The 24,476-nt window shown below is 43.6% G+C and overlaps 1 protein-coding gene across 1 annotated transcript in view; it reads left to right on the top strand.

Moving 5' to 3' along the window:
- The window catches only part of CARMIL1 (capping protein regulator and myosin 1 linker 1), a 1,545,633-nt gene that overhangs the window by 1,074,909 nt on the left and 446,248 nt on the right, over window positions 1–24,476 (top strand). Inside the window, exons 21-22 of the mRNA XM_069613644.1 lie at window positions 2,408–2,580; window positions 3,405–3,473. Coding sequence (XP_069469745.1) covers window positions 2,408–2,580; window positions 3,405–3,473 — 242 coding nt within the window. The remainder of the gene's footprint in view (window positions 1–2,407; window positions 2,581–3,404; window positions 3,474–24,476) is intronic.

Here is a 24,476-nt window from a genome sequence, read left to right on the forward strand (position 1 = left end):
CTGCACATGTCTCAGTACTGACAGTCTTAGGCAACTAGTCAGTTTCCCCCATACGAAGGAGCAAAACAGGCAAGCGAAGTAAAGCAGAAGACTTTTTTGACTTCCAAAAAGTCAGGACACTGTTTAACACGAGCAAAAAGAATGACATTTTAAGGAAATCAATGGAGGGAAAGGTGCAAAAAAAATCTTTCCTAACAAGTATATACAGCATAAATGACTTGTGTGTGGGTCGGTGGAAGTGGAGGATGGACCTGATAAAGAGCTACCAGTTACACTGAGCAAGCACAGTAGCTGACGGTGGAGAGGAGGCTGCATGGGGTCATTTTCTGGGCTTTTGTTGGTAGCCTATGCGGAAAAGGACAACCATATGAGTCGTCTGCTTTATTGAAGGGTTTTGGGTGGAGTGGAGTGGGGTTACCCAACAGAAGCAAAGGATCCATGAGTAGGGGTGGGAGAGGATGATGGGGTTGAGGAAGCCTGGTGCTGAAGTGCACTGAACTGGGCCGCAGCAGATTAGTTCGAGCTGAAAACAGCGGGTTTAGTCTTTAATAAAGTTGGATGGAGGAGATGAGGTATATGCTGGAATTAAATCCGTAAGCAGAAGCAAAATCAGCCGGTTCGAGAAACGGGTGTACCCCAGTCATTCTGGAGTTAAGCTGGTAGGTAAGCCATAACTGACTGGAAGACTGTGGCATTAATGTCTGGTAGTGAGCTGTGGGCTAAGTAAAGAGTGGACTGGGAGGGGGCAAAACAAAGGGTCAGGAAAATAATGGGCAGCGATATGACAACACTGTTTTCATCTGTGAGTCGAGATCAGTGATAAAAATTCACAAAATTCCATCCTCGGCTTTTGGTAAAGCATATCAGATTAATGCAGGTATACAGATCTGGCTTCTGCCCCTGTAAGGAATCAGTAGTTGGTGGCAGTAAGTTTGCTGATACCATATTCATGTCACAGTGCCTTTTGTGGCTGGTGATTTTTTTGTTTTCTAAAATCCCTTATGATCCATCATTCCCTGGATTTGGAACAGAGTTCAGGAATACTGTGGATTCGATGTCTACAGAAGAACGTCCATACTGTGTACTGTGCATGTTATGCTTTGTTTCTGGGGTCACATTCATTGAGCAATTTAAACCGCCCCTCGCTCTCATTAATAAAGGGCAAAGAAAGAGCAGTTCATTTGGCGGGTGTTCCATATTCACAGAGAAATGCTGTAATGGCTTTGCTTGACAAGGCACTGACCACAATCAAGAGGCATCCCTCCGCGCACTCCATAAACCATTCCTTGAGTCGCCTTTCCCCCCCTAAATCTGAGAGGAGAAATATCAATCACGCGTGTCTTTGAGTCGATTTAACTGCTGTTCTCGATTTTTTAATTCAGGTCTGCCTGCCATTCTTCTGCATATCATGTTTTTTTTTATTTACATCTAATAAAGGCATGCTAAATGAATTTTGGATTTCGAATACAGGCAATATTCTGCCAGGTATTTTATATACAAAAACCTCTCGGGACACTTTTTTGTTAAGCTTTTTGGGATTTGAAAAAAAGTGTCTTGCTGCACTCTAGAAGCAAACAGTTTACAAGCAGAGATGTGTTGTTAGTATTCCACTTAGCCTCGTTGTGAACCCCACATTTATTCCACTTCTCTTGCCGACAACCAGTGTGGAACCCATAAGTATGCTGCAATCAACTTCCGTGTTTGCCAACTATGCAGAAAAGGCATCTCTGGATGTTATTGGTACATTTAAGGTCCTGGTCAAAATCAGGCTTACAGAAAGTTGAACACTTTCTCCACTTTTATTGTTAGGATGTGCTCACAATTGACGTGTGTTGCTAATTTTCATGTAACCCTTTGAGGGTGGCGCTAGGATTGATATAGAAGCCCTATAGAGGTGGTCTTATTTTTTCGATTGGGGTGTATATTTATGGGGCGTGTAGGGCTGAAAGTTCTGTGTTTCTCTCTCTTAAGGCGAGTTTCAGGGGTATTGTATTGAACACGTTTATTTTCGCTGTAGCACGTTTAGCTGTGGTAAGCATAGCTATGCATCCTCACGTCCCCACACATTAGACTTACTGTGTGTTCCAGGGGTGTTGCTAGTTCTGGAAAAGGTCAGTGGCTGTGCTAATGCCGGGACTCTGGGCTAGCTAGCCTTTTGGTTGTAGCCCCCGAGCTTCCATCCGGGGCTACAACCAAAAGACCCGAGGCTATAGCCCCCTCAAACCTCCCTAGCAACGCTCCTGTGTGTTCCCGATGCCCACTTGTGGATTCAGTCTTTCCTGAAAGGTAACCGTGCTACTTTTCTCGTTAAACAATGTCATCCCTGGGCAGCAGTATTCCCAAAAGTTACGCAACAGAGATGGAAGTTGTTGGATGCGGTGTCTTAACCTGTTCATTACATCTTCAGCCTTTGCAGTCACTGTCCCTAGCAGACTCGAAACTGAAGACTGACGTCACAATCATTATCAACGCCCTCGGGAGCAATACATCGCTAATGAAGGTCGACATTAGCGGAAACGCTATGGGAGATATGGGTGCAAAGATGTTGGCAAAAGCCTTGCAGATCAACTCCAAGCTTCGGTAAGGAAAGATAGGTACCTCGATATTTTTTTAATGCTCATAAGGAAGCCTATGTGGTAGCGAAATCCCAAAGGACTTTCAACCGCAGACCAGGAACAAGGTAAAGAGAACTGTTCAAGGTAGTCAGGAGCTCCTTCTAGAAAAGAATAATTGTGCAAAAGAAGCCACACTTTGATAGGATGGTATGAGTTGCACTGTGCTTGCCCTACGCAGAACATCAAAGTATTGATTTCATTTTCGTGTCAACATGCCCACTTGTCAGCCTGAAAGATTTCTGCCAAGGCTGTGCACTGTAGGTTCCATACAGAGAGTGTCAATAGCATTCCCGTTCACACACAGCCTTTGGTTAGCTCTCACTTCGCAGTGTTGCCCGTGTCTGCCCAGTAGGCAAGGAGCGTGCCAAATAGAATCAGGTTCCCGCATGCTCTCCAGTGTAAGCGCAGGACACATTGTTAGGCTATCAACATCACTAGTGGAGCAGCAAGGGAAGGCTGGGCATCTCCAGAGCTTTATGAATAAAAAAGGGTCCCCCTGCCTGGCACTAGGGATCTGTAAGAAAATGAGTTTATTTTCTATTAAGGGGTCATTTTGATACATTAGCACTACTTTTTTATTGTTGATGCAGTTTCTGTCCTCAAAGTCTCCGTAACTTGTTCACCTTTTGATATACATTTATCTCAAATGTACTATTGGACTGCCAAAGTAAGCTACCGTTGCAGCCACTTTCCTCAGTATCTTTGTTTGTGGAAGGGAAAGCTCTCCCACTTGCTGTTATCAACTTTATACCTCTAGTCATTGTATTTCATGTTCTTTTCCGTCAACAGGACCGTCATCTGGGACAAGAACAACATCACTGCCCTCGGCTTCCAGGACATCGCAGTGGCTCTAGAAAAGTAAGTCTTGACAAGCGGGATCAGTGCTGGCAATGCATTGCTCCAAGATGGGAATACTGTCCAAATGTGTTCACATAGTTCTGTCTGCTAGAAAGTACATTTATTAAGGTATTTATATAATGCACCGTCACCAACGGAGTTGGTCTCCAGGCGCTGAGGCAGATCTGTAAACAAAAAGGTGGATGGGGTGGGTTAGTGGGTGAAGGGGGCATAGGAAAGTGAGAGGTGGTGTACTGTTGGCAGCTTCACTTCGGTTTTCACAGTGCGCTGAGCTTGGGTGTGCATATAGGATCGAAGAGGGTCCTCGCATGCTGTCGTCGCGATCTATGTGTTGATTGTTTGTTGTAGTGGTGAGGCGAAGTCTGTGCGGTTTGCTGCGAGCGAGGTGGAGGTGTGTGTTTTTGTGTGAATTAAGTATGCAGAAATTTGAGGTATTGGTTAGTGGGTTGTATGTCTTATAATCCTGGTAGGTTAGTTTATGCATCAGATTGCCATACGGTGGTGGTATGTTCCCAGCGCTTGTCAGTTCCCATTTATTAATGATCACCAATTTAGGGTACGGATGCTGTAGCTTTTATTCTTTACTAGTGATTTATTTTAATGCCGGAATTTGGATGGGCTACCGTATTTTGCCAAAATATAATTTTGACTTGTGATCATTTTATAGTTCAAAGTTTTCGCTCAGTAGAAATAAAATGCAAGAGAAGGGATGGCAGGAGTTGTGCTTCTACGGGCAACAATCGCAGCTTTCCACTATACATGCACGCACCCATCCGTTACTTCCCATGCCGCACATTTGGAGACGTGAACACTTGGTTTTAAGTTCCAGCCACAAAGGTTGTTTCTGATACCAAACTGTGTAAGCCGGAGGTGGTTGAAGCGCATGAAAGATTTCGATGGAAGGGAAAAGAGACGTGGGGTTGTTGTAAAAAAGGAACAGAGGTTTGCTCACATTTTATCAAGGCCATTAATAAATGAAGGCATTTAATTGCCTGTTTGTTGGAGGCGAAGAACGCTGGTTTACGCTCCTTTAATTGCTTTTGGATTGCCTGCCGCTCCCCCTCTGAACAGCACTGCGAGCACAGGGCTCTTGCTGTCCTCAGGAGGCGGGGCCGCCGAGGATCACGTGACTGGCTCACGTGACAGAGTGAAGAGCTACAAAGCAGCCGTGAAGCCGCCCGAGCGGCGTTGACTGAAGGCATTTAATTGCCTGTTTGTTGGAGGCGAAGAACGCTGGTTTACGCTCCTTTAATTGCTTTTGGATTGCCTGCCGCTCCCCCTCTGAACAGCACTGCGAGCACAGAGCTCTTGCTGTCCTCAGGAGGCGGGGCCGCCGAGGATCACGTGACTGGCTCACGTGACACAGTGAAGAGCTACAAAGCAGCCGTGAAGCCGCCCGAGCGGCGTTGACTGAAGGCATTTAATTGCCTGTTTGTTGGAGGCGAAGAACGCTGGTTTACGCTCCTTTAATTGCTTTTGGATTGCCTGCCGCTCCCCCTCTGAACAGCACTGCGAGCACAGGGCTCTTGCTGTCCTCAGGAGGCCGGGCCGCCGAGGATCACGTGACTGGCTCACGTGACAGAGTGAAGAGCTACAAAGCAGCCGTGAAGCCGCCCGAGCGGCGTTGACTGAAGGCATTTAATTGCCTGTTTGTTGGAGGCGAAGAACGCTGGTTTACGCTCCTTTAATTGCTTTTGGATTGCCTGCCGCTCCCCCTCTGAACAGCACTGCGAGCACAGGGCTCTTGCTGTCCTCAGGAGGCGGGGCCGCCGAGGATCACGTGACTGGCTCACGTGACAGAGTGAAGAGCTACAAAGCAGCCGTGAAGCCGCCCGAGCGGCGTTGACTGAAGGCATTTAATTGCCTGTTTGTTGGAGGCGAAGAACGCTGGTTTACGCTCCTTTAATTGCTTTTGGATTGCCTGCCGCTCCCCCTCTGAACAGCACTGCGAGCACAGGGCTCTTGCTGTCCTCAGGAGGCGGGGCCGCCGAGGATCACGTGACTGGCTCACGTGACAGAGTGAAGAGCTACAAAGCAGCCGTGAAGCCACCCTCGCGGCGTAAGCCCTGGTGGCAGAAGGGCTGGTGCTGTTTGGCTGTTCGGCGTGGTTGGCTGGAAGTATTGACTTCACGACTTATCCAACTCTGAGTAAGAAAATTATAATTAACTATTAATTAAGCCGGTCTTTGGGGAGGAGAGACGGACTAAGGCTGCTCCTTAAGCCATCGGGCGTTCCCTAGACGGCGAAGTTATATATGTATCTACTGACCAAGCTAACTATTTAGGTACCGTTCCTAGTTTTTTTCAAGATTCCTGCTCAACTCTCTATTTTTAAAGATTTTATCTTGTTATCGGATCATCTCTTTTAGCAGTACCTACTTACCCTGGTTTTACAACTACTTGTTTATTCAAAATTTAAACCTAACTGTATAGTTCATTTGGTGACTGTACTAGTATAAGGTGATATGCGTACCTTAAGAAGTACAAAGATGAATGGCCCAATATTGGTCCAGGAAAATGTAGAAACCCAGAAACAACAATTAATGGGTAGTACGCCCCGAAGGCATCACCCTGTTAGTGCCTCTAACCTCAATAGGCATACATCTTCAGGTGATATAAAACGCTACTTCTTTGAGACAAAACCCCTATCCTGTGACTTCACTGGGAAATCAATTGATTCTTGCTTTAAGTTTACTACAAACGCCCAAGGCTCTAATTTTAAAAATTCCTTGGGAGTTTCTGATAACACCCTTATTAAAGAAGGCGTCATCCCCCTTTTAAAAGAGCCTCATTCAATGCCTATAATATGTGAAGCACCAGGATCCCCAGGGTCTAACATCAATTCCAATAGAAACCAAGAGCCTCAAATACCATGTCTGAACTCTTTAGGTTCTACCGGGGGGGGTCCGGGGTGGGAGTATATTACCACACGATTGTCATGTTCCCCCGCCCCTCCCACTGATTAAAAGCTGTGCTGGTTTAGCGGATTCTCAACCTGCAGTAATTGAACTGAGTTCAAACTCTTCCTTTTTGGAAGGAGATGATTGTCGGAATTCATTAGAGCTACCTGAAGTTTCTTTCATATACTCAGACTCAGCACATAGTTTAGTCGCTTCATTTGCTGCTCCCACTCCTAGACGTATTCCGGATGTTCCGGTCCTACCATCTGATGACCCTATTTTGCCTCCAGCTATTTCCCCGTCTATTTTGATTGAGACCACGTTGCATGCCATGAATTTGGCCATTTCCTCTCTTTTTAAGCTGTTTGAAACACTCGATCGAAAACTGCAGACACACGATAAACAGATTGAGAAATTATTACATTGGCAGGCAACGCTTAAACACAGTATCGAAATGAATACCCGAAAAAAACTAAAATTAAATTCTGAGAAATCACTGATCCTTGATAAATCCCCTACCGAGCCCATTACACAAACACTACCTATGAAGTTCACGCCCTTACCTGCCTTTTCCAATGTAATTCACGACGATTTCTCATTGCTCCAAAAAATTGAACCACCAAAAGATAAACCACTCTTAGACCTGATAGTTCCCGGAGACAAACAAGTGTTTAACATATTCACATCTAACGGACCTAAGCCACCCGAAATTACAGCTAAACCAAAAAAGAACCCGAGTAGTAAAAAAACAAAAAATGTTAAAGATATAACTAAAACGACAACCTCAGCAAGTAAAGCCTTTATTAAAGCCCTATCTTTGCCTAGGAAACATACCATCATGGCCGCGGAAGCAGTACAAAAAAAATATAACACCTTGGCTAATGGTAAGAAAAATAGTACACAGCCAACGGCATGCCCGGCCCAGATAGTAGCCTATGGCCCATTAGACGCATTGGTCGAGGCTGCTGAACATGATAAGGTGGCAAACACACAAGCTTCACTTCCCTTAGTACCCTTATGTCCAGTGGTACAAGTAAAAGAGTGTGATATCTTTGTAGCTCCATCATCTTGTTCTCCTGAGCTGATCATAGATAAGAATGCTGAAGCCAGACGGAACGAAATTAGAAAGGAGATTGATCACTATATGACCAAACAACGACCCTCGAATGTCCAAGTAGAGATACTGAAAGACCCTAACATCCGAGAGAGATCCCATATAACAGTTCATACAGAAAAGAACCATGTGGCACAACCACTTATTATGCCCTTGATCTCTGGGTCCCCTTCTTTAAAAAAAATGTCTGCTCCCCCCAAAATTACTACTAATTCGGCTGATACAGCGTCTTTCAAACAACCCATAATTGATGTATCTGAAATACCAATACAACAAGTAATTAAAACCGCAGTGCAAGAATACATGACCAATTTAAACAAAAATGCTACATTACTTACGAAGTCAGAGGTTGCCCAGCATACCATGCATCCACAATCAAAAGATCTGAGTCGTTATCCAGCTGGCCCTGTTGCAAAGGTTGATATACATCCTCAACAACAAAACCACTCATTGGGTACAAGCTGGCTGCACTCTGACAAGTTTCCGTCTTTACCATCAAAAAATTTGAAAATATCATCCAAACAACCGCTATATCCATTGATCATTCGGTGCAGAGATTTACCTTATGCGAAGTATGACTTAAATCGCTCTAGTATACTTGCAATTCTAGCTGAAATCCCTGCGTTAGATGATCTGCAATCCTCCGATATTGATTTGGTGGAATTTATCTGCGATAATGATCTTTCTGTTGCACGGTTTTGGGTGTTTTCACGAGTGGTGTTAAACACATTGTGGCTTGCTAAACAAGAAATATATGAACTAGGTTTTGAGCTTCTCACCGATGTGTCAAACCAAGTTCCTATTCCTGCGGTGCAACATCTAGCAATGCAGACTTATATTTCTAATCAGAGACAGGGCTTATGTGCTCAGTCGAGTAATCAAAATTATTACCCAATGCTTCAATCTGTATCAAAGCAGTCATAACTTACCTTGCAACATCTCCCACCACTTTTGTCTATGATAAGTTGGAATACTCGAGGACATGGGCATTTACTGAGGAATAGTTCTAATGAGTTATCGCAGCATGATATTATCTTATTTCAAGAAACTTGGCTTACGGAGCGGCCAGTGTGGGATAACTTCGAAATAGTCTTTAATCCGGCAATACGATCTATGAAAGGTCGGCCCATGTCCGGTCTCCTTGTGGCTCTAAATAAGTCCTCTGAAGTTGTTCTAGAACACCAGTCTGCGCCAAATCGATACACCCAACTGGTAATCATCACAATAAGAGAACATAAATATGCGATTGTAAATATATATTGGAATCCAGTTGCAATATCCACTAAAACATTTTTTAAAGATCTGGAAGAGTTATGGTCAGAGATTATTAAACTCCCTATATACCCGCATATTATTCTGGCAGGCGACTTAAATTTGCACTGCCTGGATGTTCCCCATAATCGCAGGGATAGCAGACTGGTCTTATGGAACACCTTTATTGAGTCGAAAAACTTGGTTATGTTAAATGGTTCATGCCCGACCGATAGTCCACCACAGTATACGTGGAAAAGAGGTCACTCCGGTGCAATTATTGACTATATTTATGTTAATCGTGAACTATTCTTTGATATTAAGTTGTTTTGTGTGATCTCTACTGAGGACAGTGATCACAACATATTGAATGCGAAATGGCATTGTACGGCTCCACAGGGAAAAGAGGAGATATATAATACATACCATCCTCTACTAGTGAATAAAGGTATGAATAGACTCCACTGGACTGAACACAATCTGACAAAATTTGCCAGAGTCTTCGAACAAACAATTGTGTATGAAAAGACACTAGGATCCAACAAGTCACTAGAGTATAGTGACCTATTGCATACATTTGCTACAACAAATAAGGTGAAGACAAAGTACTTCCCTTTGCATTCTTTTAACAAGGAAGTACAGCAACAAAAGTCCTGGTTTAGAAGAGAAAAAAGGGTAGTTTTATCTTTGCCCTCCCAAATTAAATGGCAAGCCCTTAAATCATTGAAAACAAAACATAAAAATTGGATGAAGGCCCATCGAGCTATTCTTTACCAAACTGATGGAGAACACATGCTCCAAAAGATGGGATCAAAAACTCTGCGCAAATATGGGCTCTAATTAATAAGACCAACCCTAATACGCAGATTTCACTACAAATCAATGATGTGGCAGAGGCCCAATGGGTTGAACATTATGCAAATTTGTATGCCTGTCCTGAGACTACAAATTCACTACTTAGTCAGTGTGATCCAGGAGCTTTTACCTTGCAATTCTCAGTAGCAGACATCTTATTTTACATTACCAAATCTAGTAGCTCGCGTGCCCCTGGTCCAGATGGGATATCTAATTATATGATGAAACAAGATCCGAACCTATGGACAAGGATTTTGTATCAACTTTACACTACAATCATACGCACTCAACAATTACCTAAATCATGGTCTCTCTCTATTATTGTCCCGGTGTTCAAGAAGGGTAATAGACAAGACCCGTCAAATTATAGACCGATTGCCCTTCTTGATACACCGGGCAAGATTTTTGCCCGGTTGATTCTTAGAGACTTGCGAGCATGGATTGAAACTGCTGGTAAAGCTGATGTATTTCAAACCGGATTTGTTGCAGGAAAAGGCACGGCAATAAACATTACAGCAATCAATGCGATTAAAGCTAAGTGTGAATATCTCAACCAGCCCTTGTTTCTAGCTTTCGTAGATTTTAAAGAGGCTTTTGATTCAATTGATAGACATCTGCTAATTAGCAAATTGATTAAAATGGGCTGCCCTGGTTCAGTGGTTAAATTGATTGCGCTTCTTCATACAAATACCGCAATTCAGATAAGAACCACTTTAGCTGGGCATCTAACTACTAAAATTGCGACAGCAAGAGGTCTGAAACAGGGCTGTATTCTGGCAGCTACTATTTTTAACCTATTTATACTGGACATGGGTAAGAATTTTATTGATATCAACTCAGATGCCCCAAAACTTGGGCCTCATCAAATTGCATGGCTATTATATGCGGATGATCTTATTTTAATCTCTAAAACGCCGGCTGGTTTACAGCGGCTACTACAAGGGCTTTCATTGTATGTTCAAAGAAATCATATGGCTATTAACTTAAGCAAAACACAGATCATGCAATGTTATAATAATAAAAAAAAATGTCGTCCCCTAAAATCGTCCGTCTGGACTTTTCAGGAAGAGCTTATCTCTATCACCCCGCAGTACAAATACTTAGGAATGATTATTAATAATCTGAAGTGTGATACCCCCTATGTGCAGGATATAAAACAAAAATTGCAAACATTAACAAGTCAAGCTAAAGTCCTTTTGCAAAAATTTGGTAAATTTACATGTTCTCAGACATTGTTATATTATGCGCAAAAAGTTTTACCAATAATAACATACGGCTCAGAAACTAAATTACCAAGAGACCGTGCGTTTTGGGATCGATTGGAGGCAAAATTTTGGCGGTCAGTGCTTAAGTTACCGAATTCAACTCCAGGGCCTTTGATACGATATGAGTTGGGTGCTCTTTCAATGTTTGTATTTTATGCATGGAAACTGTGTTCGCTAATGAGGAAATTTCTGCTGTGCACTAATTGTTTAGATTTATCTTATATATTGGCCACATATATGTTGAAATCCACACATTTTTTTCCCAATAAGTGGAGAAATTTTGTTACCAATCTGTTAGCAGAGGCCGATATAACAATTGAACTGCTTTTAACTAATCCCAATCGTGCCCAGAGAAAACTATATCAGCATGACTGGATCTGCACTTTAGAGCTTTGCTTGCAGTACAAAGATTACTGCGGCCTGCCTTTTGGTACGAAAAGAATGAGAGTTGGAGCCTCCTATTTACTTAAATTTCCCTCGCACCATTTTAGAAACAAATATCTTTGATTTAGATTTAATTTATGGCCCACTAGAGAAATTTTAGCTCGAAGAGGTCAAATAACAAAACAAGAAAATAAATGTCGGTTTTGTCAATTACCAGAGTGCGAGGAAACTTTAAAACATTTGATAGTAGGTTGCCCCTCACTAAAGGATTTACGTTGTAAATATTTTAAAAAACTGTACGAAAACTATAACTGTTTAACTAAAGATGTACTTTGGTTTAGAATATTCTCCTCACCTCTCCAAGCTGTTCGTATAGCCACAGTCCAATTTCTGCTAGCCCTAAATCTTGAGATAATTGAATGTATAGCCTAATCTTCCCCTAAATAGATGACATGTGTTTTGCAATTAATACCCCCTTGTTGGTGGATTACTAGTGGTTCTAATGATGTGGAATTTGAATCTATTTGGATTGATTTTAGATGAAAACTCAGATGATGTATATATATGAATTGTGATTTTATTATTTTTTTGCTGTTAATGAGAAACAATTGAAGGTTGAAGTAGTGGGGTTGTAGGGTTTTGCTGAATACTGATTTTGAGCTTGATTCTATCTTGTTTTAATCTGTGATCAATTATGTTATATATTAAATTGAAAGGTTGATTATCAACCAACCAATAAAAATAAATAAATAAATAAATAAATAAATGAAAGATCCTAAACTACAGGACTATTTATCAAATTATTTGATTCTTTGTATTTTTGTATTCCGATTGTTTTTTTAAAGCGCGTTTGCTAAAACAGCTAAGCACGTTGTTTTCTTTCCATTCTGTATTGTCGCTTTCAAATAAGATTGAAGTGCCCGCAATTGCGGAGTGGTGATATTGTGATGTGAATAATGCATCATGTTTGTAAGTGAATATATCCGGGTATTTAAAAGCCAAAGCTGCGTTTGCCATGGTAGCGTGAGGAATGTCATTGGGCATGGGCACAGTGCCACTGGAAAAGTAGCACTTCCCGAGCAATCCCATTACTAGACATGTGGACTCCCAAAAGAATGGCCAATGTTTTACTAATCTAATTTCACATTTCATTATAGATGTCACATGGCATAAGTCATCTTTTAGTGTTTCTTTATAAAACCCACAAATGGAAAGTTCCAGAACTCTTTTACACACGGACATTTTTGTTTGTTTGTCCTCAAATTATACAATGGTGCATCCTTAGGGAGAGGTTTTCCACAATTAAGGAATAACGACATTAAAATGGTTTGAATAGTGACAATCTGGGTGTTCAAACGGTATTGAGCATTAAGACCAGTTTACTTTTCATTGCAATTAATTAGTCAACAGCTAGATCAGAGTCTGCGAACTGCAGCTCTCCAGTGTTGTGCCCTATGACAATGGTCTGCAACCTTTGACTCAACACATGTTTTATACTATGACTCCCATGATTCCTCACCCTTGACTATGTTGGCTAGGGCTGATGGGAATTGCTGTCTAGAACATCTGTTGACCCAAAGGATACAGATGACTGCACTACAACTGCCAAGATTCCCCGCCATTGTCTATGTTGGAGAGCCAAAGGCTGCAGAACCCTGTGCTAGATGCTATGTGGGCCCAAAAAGATTCACACATTTCTTATTTTTGCCAATAATATATATTGCTCGGTTTGACTTCAAATGAGGAATCTTGAGCTGCTTGAAAAGACCTGCAGTCACACTTGCAATGAACTCTGTCTTCCTACCAGTTCTGTGTCAATTAAAGGGCTTCTGCTCCTTTACCAGTCTTGTTCTTACTTTTAGCAACCTTGACCTCAGTCACTATTTCTATTTGCTTATTTATTTGAATTTTTTTTTTTGTTTTTTTTTTATTTGTATATAATCTTTGTTAGATTTTTACAAAAGAAGTTCTCGTGATCACATATAGCTGACAAAGAAAGAAAAAAAAATGTAGAAGGTTATGTGCTAATAGGTGATTGGAGCAATATTATTGTTATTGTTTCACCGTCCACAGTTTATCAAAGTTGAGGCGAATTTCTCGTTAAATGTCAGAGAGATGGGAGATCTTTTCCATGCTGATATTTAGTAGTTTTGCCGTCGCAATTAGCCATCTAGTTTGAGCTCCTGTAATTAAGCGGTTCCACCACGTGTCTTCGTCATTGATGAAATAATTTAAAAGCAAGGGACCAAAAAAGGCATTCCTTTCCTGTGCGATCACCGGGCAAACCATCAGGAGGTGTCTTACAGATTCTGTAGTTTCAGAATTTTTACAGAGACGGCATGTTTTCTCGTTAGTGGCAGCTCGGATGGCTAAAATTTCTTTTGTAGGAAGCAAATTGAGACGGGCTTTCAATAGGGTTTTCATTAACAGCTTGCAGGGATATCTTTTGCAGTACTCCATAGGCTCTTTGAGTTTGTTAAAAACGGGTGGTAGATGATTTAGCAACTTGTTTGATGATGCTTTTTCATTAGTATTTGTCCAATCTAACCACTCCATTTTTGATTTTATTCTTAGAGGATTCCCGAGTATTTCATCTTCTGAGCAGGCTATCTCCTGCAGGTTTTGTTGCTGGATTTCAACCCAGTTTTTAAGTAGCTTATTGTTTCCCTTACTGATTTCTTCATTGATCATGCGATATATTTGAAGACTCTCTGGATGTCTTATTTTTCTGAATAGTTGAATCGTACTTTGTGTCACCACTACAGCTATAGAAAGTAATCCTAGTTCACGTCTTATTGCTGCAGAAGATTTAGATTTAGGAAGTCCCAGTACTGTTCGCCAGATGTAGCCTTCTAGTTTGGTCCAGAGCGTCGACGGGATTGTAGGCATTGCATCCATGCCGTATGTTAAAGACGGGATTACTTTAGCTTTGTAAAACTGGATTGCAGGGAGGAGACTGAATTTGCCATATTTTCTGTGGACTGCTTGCAGCTGGGATGTTAGATGTTTCGTCTTTATCCATAGAGTTTGTTGCATTGTGGTAGCGTTCTTGGAGCTGTCAATTTTGACTCCCAAATATTTAAACGTTGTAACTACTTGGTTGAGGTACCACTGTAGATTTTCTTTCTTTTTGGTCCCCTGTTTTTGAAAAATCAGGACTTTAGTTTTTGATTTGTTTATCTCCAAGTTGTTATCCTTTATGTATTGGACAAGATTGTCGAGTAGCCGCTGAAGTCCGACCTGCGTATGATCCAAGATTATCAGGTCGTCGGCGTATAGAAGCCGCTTGACCCCTACATTGCCAACTTTAGGTGGAAATGACCTGATCATGTCTTGAGAGTCTTTAAAGTCGCCTAGGAAAGATATGAAGAGTGCGGGGGCCAGCGGACATCCCTGCTTCACTCCACGATAAGATGGAATTTGATCGGATAGGAGTCCTTGGTTATTCAGACGAACGGCCATCCTAGTGTTCGAATGAAGGGCGATTATGGGGTCCAGGATGTCATCAGGACACTTCCACGCTTTCAATTTGTTCCACAATATTGACCTGTCGACTCGGTCGAACGCCTGGGAAAGGTCAACAAATGCTAGGAAGACTCTTGGTGCTCCCAACAAGACTTTATCTTTGATGATATTCAGGACCATTATGTTAGCTGCCGTACTTGCGTTTTTTTGAAAACCCGTTTGCAGTGGGTCTGCAGAGGGGGAAAGCCTTGCCCAGCTCTGGAAATGGCTCAAAAGCATCGTAGCAAAGACCTTGCCTATAACATCTAACAAGGCTATCGGGCGATAGTTCGAAGGGTCCTCCCTAATGCCCTTTTTGAAAATCGGGACAACGCCCGCCTGGGTCCAGGAGTCAGGTATTATCTTTTGGTCTTTACAATCTTTGAAGATTAGGCTCATTACTGCTGCCCAATCATCAGGGTTTCGCTTGAGGTCCGAGTTTGCTAGCCCGTCTGGACCAGGGGCTCGGGATAGTTTTAATCTTGTGATGGCTTTTTTTATCGCATCTTCATCAGAAAGGTCGACCCAGTTTCTCGCTAGCGATCGCTTCTGAGGAGTGGTAGTTATTGGGGGTGTCTCGAAAAGATCAGAAAAATGTTTAACCCAATTTCCTTCAGTGACCGAGTTGGTCATAGCAGCTTTCGGGTGATGGTTTGTTTGGTTAATCTTAGACCAGAAATCCCGCGATTTTTTCGAGGCTAATACCTTAAGCATGTTTTCTGCATCACACTGATAGAGAGAGCTCCGTACATATCTCAGCCATTGTTTGTAATTTCTCTTTTCTGTGAAGTAAATTTCCCATGAGATGGTTGTATTCAGGGCTACAGCTTCTTTCTTTGCTTTCCTTAGCGTCTTACGTTTAATTACCAAATTGGCATTATAGGTGTGATTATGTTGAAGCATTGAATCGTTAGGAAGGTTCCGTGGTTTTTTAAACGGAAGGAGTAGAGGAATATAGCTGTCTCTAAAAGTTACATCTTTAGTGTCAATGGCGGAAGTTAGCATTTTATAGTTGGCAGTCAATGATTTAATGTCTTTGGTAGACATACAAAGGCGGGTTGCCTGGCAATTTGTCTCAATCGATTGTTTGTAAAATTGGCGATCATGAGCAGCAGTTTTACAAATGAGGTTCAAGAGGTTATGATCACTCTCCTTGGTTCTAATTATTTCAAAGGTGATTATGCGGTGGTAGATTTGTTCAGAAACAAAAATATAGTCAAGGGTGGCCGATGAGTTATCGCGTTCCCATGTTGGGATCAAGTTTTGATTCTTCATTGCGTTGACAGCGTTATGGAAGTTTCTAGACTTCATTAATGTAAGCCATGTTTTACCCCTTCTCTCAGCCATAGTTCTGGGTAGTGCGTTTGTTTTTGGCACGTTTGGAGCCACGCAGTTTGCGTTAAAGTCCCCACAGATAACAATGTTCGAAGTTTGATGTTTGATTCTAATTTCGTCAATGGTGTTAGAGGCAGCATCGCAAAAGGCTTCTGGTGATGTTTTTTGGGGATTCCAGTATATGTTGATGACGGCAAACGGTTCTGAGGAAATTTTGCCTTTTGGCGATGATTCCTCCGGCCATGTGGCAAGGATTGCCAGAAGTCCGTAGGATGCTTCTATTTTCTTAGTGATGTGTATCCCTGAGCCTATACGGACGGCTATAAGTAGGCCCGATGATGGGCGGCCTAGAGGGCCTTTGTGGGCCGGAGAGATCTCTATGTTGTAACCGTCCAGAGCCGGTTTATCCAATAGCCAGGTTTCCTGAGGACAAACGATGTCGTGGATTCCTAGATTGTAGCTGTCACTTTTAGTTAAATGCATATGGCCTCTGGTATTCCATGATGCTATAGACATAAATGAATTTTGAGGATCCTTTTGACTCAGACGGGGGGCTGAAAAGATGGAGTTGGGCCCCCTGTTTGCTGCTATTTTTTTTTTAGTCCTGATGTTAAGACCTCTCGTAACCAAGACCAGCGACCCTTTTTTGGGACACTATCCGTGATGGGTTTCGAAGGGTGTGGTGGATTTTTCCTGCTTTCAGTTACTTGTGGTGGAGAAGGTCGGCGATCTTGGTGGCGTACTCTTGGGGAATATCTACGGATTTGAGATCTCCCGTAATCATTTTGGCTTCTAGGCTCTCGTCTTGTTCGAGATCTTCCATTTTCCGATTTTCCGTATCTTGGTTCATCCCAGGTGCTAGGGCGGTCCCTAGTTGATCTAGTAGAATTGTAGTTGGATTCACTCCAACGGCATAGGGTTTTTTCTCTGTCCCGATGAGCCGTATAAATCCTCCGTACGAGATTTAAATCTGTATTTTTTGCTGGGAGAGGTCTTAGAGTTTTCTTCACTCTTGTTGCTTGTATTTTGGACCGGGACCTCAGTGAGCATAAAGCCCGATTCTTCTAGTTCTGCATAGACGCCTTCTGAAATTTCGCAGATTGCCGATGACTTAATGTGAAGATATGCTTTCGCTTGCTTGGACCTATGGTACGGCTCGATTAAGATAAAGTCGTCTGATTTTAAGGACCGAAGGGTGTCAACTTGTTTTAGGATCTTGAGTACTGTTCTTCTATTCAGAATTATATAATGATCGTCCAAAATTTTTTGTTCTATTTTGAATAGCCGGATATCTGTTGTTTTGAAAGCATGAGAACTTTGAGGCGTCTCTTTCGATTTTGTAGTTGACAGTTTACGTTGTTTGACATGTCTTTGCTCAGGTAAGGTTGCCATGTGTTTTGAGGTCTCCTTTTGATGTAGATTCGGAGAATGTAGAGGCAAAATTGTTGTAGTTTTGGCCCTTCTCTCCGGATCAAGATTTGTTGATGTCGACATAGGTTTGTCGTTCTTAGATCTAGGGGGTTTGTTAGGTGTTTCGAGCTTTGAATTAGGTACACTTTCTGGTTGCAGTTCTGTGTTTTCTATAGTATCCCAATGTTGCGTTAGATCTATCAAAGGACTTCGAAACAAAAATTCCTCACAGGTGCTGGGGGAAGGCATAGAATCCGGTTCTATGTTGACGTTGCTTTCGCTCCGATGTAGTGTAGCCTGGTTTCCATCAAGCGTTTTTTGTTTGTTTTTTGGCGATTTTTTTGGCGCTAACACTAAATCGAGAGTGGATACTGTTTTCAACTGGGAATGATCTTGTTGGTCACCCAAAGCAAGCTTCAGCACCGGATGATGCTTCCCTACGGGCGCCGCTTTTTGGGGCCCCTCACTGGGTGAAGCAGGTTTGGGTGCTTTATTTGGTATGGGGGGGAGTTTTTCAATTGATCTTGCAAACACCGGCGCAAGTTCTATGGATGTAGGTGGTAGCGTTATCTGGGTTTCTTTATCAATCAGGAGATTTTTAGCTCTGGTAATGGATTTTAGGAAATTGATCTGTTCGTCTAGCGCGGCTAGTTTTAAGTCCCAGGTATCGCTATGTATCTTATTCCTTTGGTCCAAGGCAGTTATAAAGCCTTCAACAAAGCTCAGTTTAGTGTGCATCATTGCTGTAACTGTAATGTGATCTTTTAAGGAATCACTAATGTTCTCATACAGTTTTCCAAAGGGTGCCAATGCTATTGTTATAGCAGACATGACAGTTGTAAGGTCAGGTTTTTTCGGAGTGGCTTCCTTGGTACAAGGTGTAGATATTTCGCTAAGCCTCCTGTTTTTAGGTGGCGACTGATCTCTTGATCTGAGCGGCGATGATGGCATTAATAGTGCAAAGCTTTCATCTGTCTGGATTGTTCTTTTCAAGTTTGTTGGTTGTGGCAAAGAGTTATCGGGTTCCAGTTGGTCAACTGCTAAACGGCCTTGAGGTCTGTGTTTGGAGGTGGGTGGCATCAATCCCGAGATTGTTCTTAGGGGTGATTTGTCTTTTGGAGGGTTCTCCCCGGCTCGGGGTTGTGCAGTTCCGTTCTGAGCTTGGTCTGTAGTGGCTTTAATACTACTGAGTGTTTGTGTTTGCAATTCTGGTTGTATTGGGTTTGTTTTTCGGGCCGACCTTCTGGAATCATTTTTATTGGTGTACCATGATCCATGATCTCTTCAGGATGATTAACTATGGACGAGTTTTGAGCGTCCGTAGATCTTGAAACTCCTTCGAGCTCCTTCTTTTTTTCCAGTGAGATTTCGTCATTTGTAGATGGACCAAATGACTTTTGTTTTGTTGTTTCTATCACTTTCCTTACTTTGGACACTGGGGGGAGATCTTGGATAGCTTCAAGGATTTCAGCATCCGAAAGTTCGTGTACTTGGTCCATTTTTCTCTTGCATTGTCTTTTAAAAAAGTCTTTAAGTGCAGTTGATAGAAGCGGGTGTGGGAGGTTTTTTTTTGTTAAGGATTTTTTTTTAAATTTTGAGGATTGTATATTCTGAAAACACGAACTGGGGTCTTTCGACGGTTTTTGACGCAATGTTTTTGCGGCTTTATCAACTTTGTCCAGAGAAACTTGACTTTTTGATTTTTGGTTTTTAGGAGTTTTAATGTTTTGTGGTGCAGAGCAATCCGCTTCTATGGTGTTGCTTGAGTCTTTTTCAGCAGGTAGTTGTCTTAGTAAGGAAACAGGAGGTTTTTTTGGAATAGTAGAAGGTGCCACTATGGGTATTGGCACATTTTGAACGTTTATTTCGTTGTTTCTATGTCGTTCCAAGGGTTGGGATAGGGACGTCCCCGATGGTGTATTATTGCCCATTTCTTCAGTTTCAGTCTGTAGGCCTTCGTTTTTTTGCTTTTGCGAGTCCGTGCTAGGACTCCATGGTACATGGATTTGTGCTAGTACCGTCGTACTTACTGGCCTCACATTGATAGTGCTGGTAGAAGAGATGTCTAGTCGACGGCCCTGTAAGCCTTCGGTCGTATCCTCCGCAGTTTGCAAATGGTGGAGGTGGTTGGGCTTAATTGCTGCGGGTGAGGGGAAAACCACGTCCCCTGGCGGGACCCTCCAACCGCCCGCCCTCTTTGGCTCCTGGCCCGGAGCTTGTCCTCCGTGGAGGCAGGCTAACTCCCGCGGGCGCAATATCACATCACTCCCCCCGTGAAGCGACCAGCTCAGGGGCGGAGGCCGGCCGCCCTCCAGCAGTCACGGCCCCCGCTCCACTCGCCACCCCGGAGGGCCGGCGGTAAGGCTGGACAGACGAAGCCGCACACGGGGAAGAAGAGAAAATCGTCGCCTCGGGGTTCAGTCGCGGTGAGCGCGGCTCGCATGCTCCCCCAGAGGAGGGGCACGCCTCCAGCGCGGCGACCCGCAGCACAGGTGAGATGGAAAGGGTCAGAGGCATAATCGGGTCTTCTGTTTGGGACGAAACAACAGATGGAGTGTTGCAGAGTGTAAATGTCCTTTTTTCGACAGCGGCGGCAGAAAAGTTAAAATGACTTGTGGCAGTCATAATCTCCACAGGCTCCACCGATGGATTAGTGATGGAGGGATTAATGGGAGACGGAAATGGGGAACGCCGAGTAGTGTCGAAGGGATTTTCAAAGTCAAACTGTGGTTTTGTCGTTTCTGTGACTTTGTTTGGTGAATTAGTTCCGATAGAGAGGGGGTTGATAACAGTCCTTGTCTCCTTCGCTTTTCTGGTTATAGACTTCTGTACATGGAGTACGTGGTGATCTGGAACCTTACGGTTGCTCCTGAGTTTCCGTGCTTCCAAAGCTGACCCAACAGAAGTCGTCAGATAGGGAAATTCTGAAATTGGATTTGCAGTTTCAACAACGGGCTCCATAAGGAGAAGCCCGCCGACAGCCGGGAATCTGCCGCGGACTGCTGCAGACTGCTCAATCCTCGGCTCACCGCTCCGCGGTGTTTGCTGGGGTTAAGTGGTGCCTCCCACGAACGACAGAGTAGACAGACTGCTGCAGACTGCTCAATCCTCGGCTCAATGCTCCGCTTTTGTTTAGCACTGGCCCTACACAGATATCTCTTCTTAGTGCCTTACATGGTTCAAATATTGAAAAGGTGGGAGTTGAAAACAAAATGTTTTCAGGAAAGGATAGGAAGATCAGGATAGACAAGTGACAGCACTGGAGGAGGGCAGGGTTATGCGAGGGGAAACGAGTATGATTTGAGGCTCATTCTGAAAGTGGTGATGGAGGATGCAGTGCATATGAGGAGAGGGAGGGTATTCCCTGCCCTGTGGGTAAATGCTTGTTGTGTGTACATACGAGTTTGCAGAGTGGAATGTGTAGAAGGTGTTGGCTAGCATGTCTGATGTTTGTGTGGGTGATGGGTTTGCGTTTGTCAAGAAGGTAAGTTGGAGTTTTGAGGTGGATGGCTTTGAATACAATGCAGAGTCAATTGAAGGCAATTCTCTGAGGTATGGCGAGCCAGTGGAGCTGGGCAAGAGCGGGGGTGAGGTGTGAATGTTTAAGAGGTGGAGGATGAGTCTGGCTTGTGCGTTTTGTATGGCTTGCAGGGTGGCAACAGTGTTGTTGGGGAGTCCAGTGAGGAGAGCATTTCCATAGTCCATCAGTCCATCTTCGAGAGAACCAGTGCTTGGACTGCAGTGCAGACTGCGGTGTGGAAGGATATGCCTAAGTCTGCATAGGAGGTGCAGTTGTGGATTGCATGCTTTGGTAGCGGCTATGTGGTGTGTGAAAGAAAGGTGTGGGTTGATGGTGAAGCCAAGGGTATTTGACAGGCGTGGAGAAACATATGTGTGGGTTGTACGTGGCAATTTCTTGCATACAGGGCGTGAGGTTGGGCCTGTGCCTTAGGGTGCAGATCAGGATGTATTCTTTTTTTAAAGGGTTGAGTTTGAGGAAGTGGTGGCGGTGATCCAGTTGCTGATGGTGAAGAGACAGGTTTTGAGGGTGTGGAGTTGTGAATGCGATGAAATTTGAAAGCATATTTGTGTATCATCTGCATATTGGTGGAAATGCATGTTGTGTTTTGTTAGGGAGAATTCTCTGTTTAGGCTGAATTTCCCTACCTAGTGAGTCCCCCAGCAGCTTTGCTGGATTTCTGGGGTTTAATTTTTTTCTCCTGCCAAGAGTGAGACTCTTTTACCCTCACTCTTGGACATGTTGAAGTGTGTTTTCTTGGTTAAACCTTGTGTTGAATGGGCTATGGGGTCTTTTACTCCATAGGGCCTCATGTATTTTTGTGATGTGGGTCACACAGCACCCTCTGTGCCGTGACCCAGGGGTGTCCTAGGGACTCCCCAACATAGACTCCATACCCTGGGACTGACTACTGTCTCCCAGGGCATGTAAAGTCACCAAAGACTTTGCTAGTCTTGAATCCTGAACAGAACCAGTACAAACCATCATATTGTGGACGTACTGGCTGGGGCAATTCGATTGCCCCAGGGTCTGTTAGTCGAGGGGGCACGTCTCCGTCCCCCCTGATCGAGTTTTGGCTGGTGGCAGTGGAAACTACTTTTTATATTCGACCGCGAATATTTCCCTATGGGATTTCCCATTGTTTTAGGCTAACACATTTAATTATTTATTTACGGTAGCCTTAAACATACCGCCGGTTTATATATTTATTTTTATAACTCCGGTTGGGACTTTTTGCCAAAACTTGATTCTAAAATGGCGTTGGTGTTCGCCTCTGTAACTCTGACCCAAAGTGGAGCCCTTTGTTCCACTTTTGGCGGGCTTCTCCACAGAAGCCCTCCAAAGTGGTGCCACTCTGTCTGGGGTACTTAGGAGGGGTGGAGGGGGATTTAGGCACCCTGGACTGAGTTACCTTGGTAACTCAAGTCGCACTCCGTCCTGATTGGCCCAAGTGGTGAGCCGCCCGGCTCACCACTTAGCATGTTTGAGTGACAGCTAGGCTGGGTGAATGGGGGTTTGCTGCATAAAAGCAGGGCTTTGGGGACTGGGACTTCAGAAGTCGCCACAGGACCAAGAATCCGACGAGGGAAGAGCTGAGCCGACCTGCTTCGACGACACCACCCGGTGGAGCCCTGCTGAACCGTCTCACCACTTTTTCCCGACGACCGAGGAGAACTCTTAACGGAGTGGCTCCTTCCCTTGACTGGTGGGGACAACCAGTTTTCGCCTTCTTTCCGTTCTTTGAGGTATCTCGTGGTCGCCTTGCCTGTGCCAAGCACCCCGGCAACCGGAATACCACACTTTACCCCCATACCGCGAAAGTCGGTACCAACCCTTTAACCGGAGGACTCCGCGGCTGGTTTCTTCCCGGGCAGTGCAACGACCCTCTTCTTCTGCTCTTCAGCGAGAACTTCTTCTCCCCTGACCGACGTCGAGCCCTGCTGCCACTGCCTGGAACAACTGCCACCGCTGGAGGATCCTTTCCGCTTAAGGTACTGTGTTCCGCCTGGCTTCCCTTGCTACCGACTGTACGGGGTAGATTTAGTCCCCGGCTTTCGAACCTGGGAGTGCCTGGGACACTTTGGCTAAACTTTCTGAGCCACTCTAAACTCTTTTTGACTCTTTGCAAGACTTTGAATCTCTAACTAACAGTGTGATCTTGGGCACATTTTCGCTCCGGCTACTCTAAGAGTGGGCCCTGCCTAGTGACTTTTGCTCACCTGTGACTTTGTGCTTCTTTAAGCCTATTGCAAGTGTTCTGGACCTTAGAGTGGTGTGTTTAACCTATTTCTGCTTTTTTCTCTCCCTTTCTTGGAAACTACTAGAGTGTCATCTAACGTTAAGCACTCACCTCTGTTTTAATTAAGTGGTGTTAACCTAGAGTTGTCTAGATAGGAGAAAGGATTGAATTTACTTTCATTATAACTGTGTTGAAGTGTTTTTACCATATTCGTTGCTAGAGTGTTTTTACTTATGTGTGTTTTTAAATAAATAACAATATTCTTTTGAAACCAAGCTCTGGTCAGTGTTTGCTTGTGCTATTGTGTTTTGGTACATATTGTGTATACTTTGCATACTGCCTAACTCTTCTTGAGAGAAGTCTGACTGCTCAGCCACAGCTACCAGGTAAATCTGGGTGGTACAGACTGCTACCAAAGGGGTTTACTGCTCTACCTGTAGTCTTAAATCTTTTGCAGTGTTCCCCAAGGGAACTGCACAGGTTTCTGCCTAACACTGGTGTACAGCGGTGGGATTTGTATTGAGTATACATTTTATTGTGCTTTAGATACCTTAGTGCAACTAACCACAAAGCTTAGCACTGAAAAAGTAAAACCTCTAACATGTCAGTTATAGAAAGCTATAGTCAAGAGTCCCTTGCAGCCAAAACTGCTGATTGTTTAAGAGTGCTCTGTAAACATAAGGATCTCCTGACTAAGGGCAAGAAAATGGAGCTGATTGAAAGATTGTTAGCTAACCAAAGTCTGGGTGATGGTTCAGAGGAACCTACCACTCCAGCAACTGTAGATGACAGTGTTGAAGTTAACATGGAGCAAAATGTTGATGTTTCTGAGGAAGAGTCAGAAGAGGAGGGTGAGGCTGTTGTAACTGTCCCCCCTAGGCCTCTGCCTGCTCTACCTGCTGTGCCTACTGGACCTTTACCAGGTCCCACATTTAGTCCTCAGTACTTTGAACTGGAGAAAATGAAGCTAGAATTGGAGTATAAGAAACTTAATGCTCAAACTGACAAAGAACTAAGGCTAAGGGAAATGGAGCTCAAGTATGACTTAGAAATGAAGAAATTATCTGTTGAGAATGTTTCTCTCTCTGGCTCCTCTAGAAGTTCCAGTCCTAAAAGACCCCGGATGCCTAAAGAATTGGTTGGTATGTATGAGCCTAAGTTGGATGTGTTGGATTGGTTGTCTCTGTTTGAATATAATCATGGGCTCCAGAACATCACAGGAAATG

This window comes from Ambystoma mexicanum, chromosome 5p (assembly GCF_040938575.1).
Source record: "Ambystoma mexicanum isolate Mex_15411 chromosome 5p, UKY_AmexF1_1, whole genome shotgun sequence".
Lineage (NCBI taxonomy): Eukaryota > Metazoa > Chordata > Amphibia > Caudata > Ambystomatidae > Ambystoma > Ambystoma mexicanum.